Source organism: Morone saxatilis, unplaced genomic scaffold (assembly GCF_004916995.1).
Source record: "Morone saxatilis isolate NCDOM2014 unplaced genomic scaffold, NCSU_SB_2.0 Contig2, whole genome shotgun sequence".
NCBI classification, from domain to species: Eukaryota; Metazoa; Chordata; class Actinopteri; family Moronidae; genus Morone; species Morone saxatilis.
The window spans coordinates 724067-729305 of record NW_023339762.1 but is presented as its reverse complement, the minus strand read 5'-3'; the positions used below and the strand labels follow the sequence as shown (position 1 = coordinate 729305).

General features: G+C 38.2%; 1 protein-coding gene across 1 annotated transcript in view; it reads left to right on the top strand.

Annotated features, from left to right (window-relative positions):
- LOC118330279 (zinc finger protein 569-like) overlaps positions 1 to 5239 on the top strand; it is a 12152-nt gene that overhangs the window by 1030 nt on the left and 5883 nt on the right. Inside the window, exon 2 of the mRNA XM_035664766.1 lies at positions 1287 to 1322. Coding sequence (XP_035520659.1) covers positions 1287 to 1322 — 36 coding nt within the window. The remainder of the gene's footprint in view (positions 1 to 1286; positions 1323 to 5239) is intronic.

The following is a 5239-nucleotide window of genomic DNA, read 5'->3' as shown; positions in this document are numbered from 1 at the left end:
ACAACAATTCCTATAATCAGGTGATTATACACTAATGAAAACATACCTATGAATATTATATTCAATTTCTGACTATAGATCCTCCTAAATGTTACACACTGGACCTTGAAGGTTCCTAACTTTGTCTGCACTAAACATCACAATTATAGAATCAAAGATGGGACATGATGAGGCTCAGCGCACCCTTTCATTGGCTGTGCTCCTGTGGGTTTTCTTTAATTCAAAATATTGCAAGGTGGACTAATTACTACAGAGCGGAGGTCCATGTACACCACAGAGACAGGTATTGGTTACCTAAGTTGCCTGCATCCTACATGGAACTTAAACTAAAAAATCCTCTACAACAGTTAATGGTGCCCTGTGAATTTGATAGCATTTGAATCTAATTGAAGCACCCCCACACACACATACTCACAAACATCCACAGAGAGCACAAAAAGACCCACCATCCCCCTCCTCCTCTCTGTCTCTACATACACACCCACACACACAGTTAATAGCTGCTAAGAAATCACATTTGGTAAATTGCGTTGTGGCACTAACCTTTTCTCTAGTAATTAAATGAGTGAGGATAGGAGGCCTGCCTTAATGAAGTCAGCAATTTACTATTACACACACACACCCAAGTACACACTCACACATCAACCAACAGTCGGCTGGAGAGGATCAACGTATTAAGTTTTTAAAACAGGATATTTTAATTCCTTGATAATGAAATTTACATCTTGTTTCAGATCCTGTGTATTTTTTTCTTTACTATTAAGCTGATAAACTCAACTATGAGCAGTGGTCACCAGTTCCAGAGCTGCAGCACTGCAGCAATTTCAGCAGTCTGCTGTATCCTTGAATTGAAGACAACCGACAGCTTTGGTGGAGTCCAACACCCATTGAGAACATCCTTGATCAAGAATGCTGTCACAGCTCTCGCTTAAGGATGGATTTTAGCAAAGGCAGACTCCATGTGGCTTTATAGTTACCAACAGGACCCCAATATGACACTATTTTCAATCAGCTAATGTAAAACCCAATTCACAAGCTAGTTTGAACACAAGCAGGTACTGCTTCTTAGTTCTCAGGAAAAACATGAGCCACATGAAAGCTGCATTTATCAAGAACCAATTTTAAGTACCAATTAATTATAATAATAATAATAATNNTCATCAGAAGATCTCAAAGTGCTATAGGTTAGAAACAAATTATTATATAGATTATGTTCCTTTTTGAATAAAGTGTTGTCCCAGACTAGAGCATCATGCTCATTTCTGTGTTGTCCTATCTTCTTTCAGGGTCAGTGGGCCTCCAGCTGCTCCAGCGGTCCCAAGGTTGGCGAACTGCATGTTTTCAGGGTTTCAGGGTGTGTGCAAGTGTCTGTGCTGTATACTGGGGAAATGGATGGCATGCTTCAATTGACGTGGAACAGCTCAGCAGCTTCCCTCAGTCTGTAGTCAGCAGTAACAACACACTCTCTTTCCTCTTATCTTATTCTGGCCCAGTCCTTGAACAAAGTGTTACTGGGGTAAGGACCTCTAAATTGTGCTAAATTGTGCTAGCACTGCTAGGTGTTTGTCATAGAGACAATATAACATATAGACAATAATACATAGTAAAAATCAAGGGTGGGTACTGGATGTGTTACGGGAAAAGCTGAGCCAGAGTCCAAATGAAAGGGATAGAGTCAAGACTGAGAATGCTTGGTTGAGACCAACTAGAATATTTGGCAGCCAATGGCCGAGGCCAAGACTAGTCAGAGACAATAGAAAAAATGTCTCAAGTATGATAGCTTCGAACCTCAGTATTTCCAGAACCCTAAAGCCCTGGGCCTGGGAAGTTAAAAAATTATTTTGGCTTTTTAGATCCAAGTCTATCTCTTTCTTTTGGGTTTCCACAAAATAGCCTGTTTCAATGTCTCAAAATCATAAAAATAAAACCCAGTTTTCATTTAGCTTCTCTGGCTGAGAAAGCTGCAGAAACAGGATTATCTAGTATTCACTATCATCATCAGCGCCTTCATCAGTCTGTGGTTGTTTTTGTTGTGATCATTCCATTTTCCAATCTCTAACATCAGCTCTTTAATCTGCTGTTCTTATTAAATATATTACATTTTCAGGCCAATCTCATTGATTTCCTCTCCGTAATCTTTATTTTATCACCATCTCTCACACTGAAAATCAGTCTGTTCTAAAAGACCATTTCATTAACTTCATCCATTTAGTTCAAAATTGAAAATCTAATTGGGAAATAGTTGTGATATCTGTGCATCTGCATATGTGTGTGTTCATATGCATGTGTGTGTGAGGGAGCGTGTGTGTATGTCCAGTGAATAAAGAAGCTTTTAATTGCATTGTTCTTTGATCAAGGCATGTTTATTAGTGGGTGAAAGTCACATTAACCTTTCCAACGGCCCTGGCATTTCCTCTTCTCCTAAATGGAGAATTAAAGACCATTGGAAAGTCATTAGTGAAATTTACTACTTCTGTTGGCTGGTCAGCCATTAGAGAGCCTTCGGGGCCACAGAACACTGTTCACAATCTTCTGCCAAGTCACTTTATTGTTTAAAGGAGAAGTACATGTAAGTGCAACACAGGTAAAAATTAGTGATTGATTTGGCAGAATGAGAACTTTTACAAGAGATTAATTTAATCCTGTGCCAGCCTACTGATGTGTACTCTGGTGTGCTCCAGATGGTTGCACCTAGACAACATTTCCCAGTCCTTTTAAGAAATAATTTTCCAGGGCATTCCAGGACATTTTCCAGGAGTTTCTCTTTAAAATACAGGACAGCACTTGCTCCCAATTGGTCACATAATTTACAGGTAGGCTTAGCATTAACAATTAGTGATGCAGGGAATAAGGAATATCGGATACTCCACATTAGCTCGCTTTTGCGCTGTGCTTGGCTGTTGCCCTAAAGATTTTCCGAGTCGACTAGTGGTTGTTAGTTAAAGCCAATAGTTGTCAAACGTTTATAATGTTAATTGAATTATTTAAATATAGTGATTTTTTTTCAGTCACCTGTTAACGGTACCTACGGAAAAAGTGGTAATGATTCTGAATGGTATAGATCTGTAGCGCTATTACTATGTGATTGTGAAAGATTATGTTATTCAATGTCCTTATATTTTCATATTAATGTGCTCTGTCATCTAACTGCTATTACAAAGCTAGCTATGCTGTAATGTTAGCATTACATCTTTTAGCTAAAGTTTAGAGAAAACTGAGTTTGCTCACCCGGAGATGAGGGAAACTCTGTAGAAGAGGTAGCCAACTTAAACGCTGAGTCTTTCTGTCTTCTTCTCCGTTTCATTCATTACATGTTCGAATTCATTCAGTTCATATCAAAGCGTCGCTCTAAAGTTATTTTTATGCGCTGTCAGTCATTCAGATATTACACAGCATACCTGCATGTCCTTTTTTTTTCGGATGCTGTTTTTTCTTTTAACACTTTTTCTGTGAAGTAGCTGAAATAAAGCCACTGAATGCTGTTGAAGCTGGATCCAGATGTCTAAAATGTAAAATCTATTATATTTGAACCTTTTTAAGTTTAATTGATTGCTGGATTAGATTGTGGCCTTACAAGCGTGTCTCTATGTCTTTGACCTTATGTATTTTTTAATGTATATAAATACATATATATTTGCACAGCACATTGATAAACATTACATTATCATTGTTCCCTTTCGAACATGTAAAGTCAGTTGAGGCCCACGTGTTATATGTTCTATACCTTTCATGTTTAGTGGTGCTTGGGGAGGTCCACTCACTCCAGGTCCTAGTGTAATGATAGTTAATTTATTTATTATTACAATATATTGTCCTGTTTGAGGATTCAACCGGCATTCTGCAGTTTGTGTGATACCAATAAGCCTGGCACAAGAGAAGGTAATGTTTCAAAGATTACTTATTTTTTAATTAGTCTCACGTACATGTGTCCTGAGTCGGACACTTCTTTTGCTAACATTCTATTAGCAATTCCCTTGAACTACTAATATAAATGATCATGTAATGGTTTCAGTTGATTTAAAGGTGTTAATGTAAAGACAAAGTTCTTAACTTTCTAACCATGTATCATTTTAACCATTTACTTCTTTACTAGAGTCGGTAAAAGGACGCTATCGCTGGTGATTTAGCCGTGCGCAGCATTTCCTGAGTCAGACAGCTACGTACACTTGCTGTAAACATTGAGCGCTGCTGGTGTTGTGGGGGTATTAAGTTGTTCCTGAGTAGGACAAACTAACATCAACACATCCGAGACTGTACTTTCCTCCTTCAAAATAAGACACAATGCTTCGACAACTCTAAATTATTATTACCACCTACTGGATATTATGTTAAACACTTCTCGTTTCAATCACTTAAAAAAATACAAGCTAATGCATTTAATTTAGCAATTATAGACACATATGCTGTATGCACATATAACAATTACCTGTAATGCACTCAGTGCAGAGTTAGTATATAGTATAATATAACAAATCAATGTTCACGCATAAAATTATGTTCTTTAATTAAAAGACAAATGACACAACAAACAGTCACCACAATCATGAAATATCATCAACAATATGTTTTGCATTTTCTAACTAATTGTCAGCTGGATCTGATCAACCTGCTATGAAACATGACATTTCCTGTTTCCAGTAGGGGGCGCTATGACTATCTGAATATTATCATGTAGACGTGTTTAGGACGGGACTCTTATCATACATGTGAAGTTTTGTTGAGATTGAAGAAGTTTATGGGCGCCTGTGGGGCCATTTTGCCATGGTCATAGTGGAGACCCATAAAATACAGAATTTTTCTCCATGACTGACATGTGTGCAGACTTTCGTAAGTTGGCCTCCAAAAATGTGATTCATTTGGTACTAAAATAATAATAACCCTAGCAAACACTATAGGTCCTGGTCAGTGCTCGGGCCCTAATAATAAATAAATCAAACATCGAGACACCAAAATCACCAAAAATGTTCTCCGTCCATCTCCTCCTACCAGCTGACATACAAGGTGTGAAACCATTTGTGGCAGTTGTCACACTGGACCCACGACACCTATTCTGGCACCTGAGCGCGTAGCAAGGCCCACATCACCAGATAGCTAAACACTGTGATTTGACTTGACTGATGTACCACAAGGTAGCTTGAAAGAGCGTAAGTGAGTTGCCAACGAGGTGGAGTAGCAGCCATATATGATTTGAGCGTTTTAATGGACCCTAAACCAAAACTAAATTATAATTCGTTTGAAA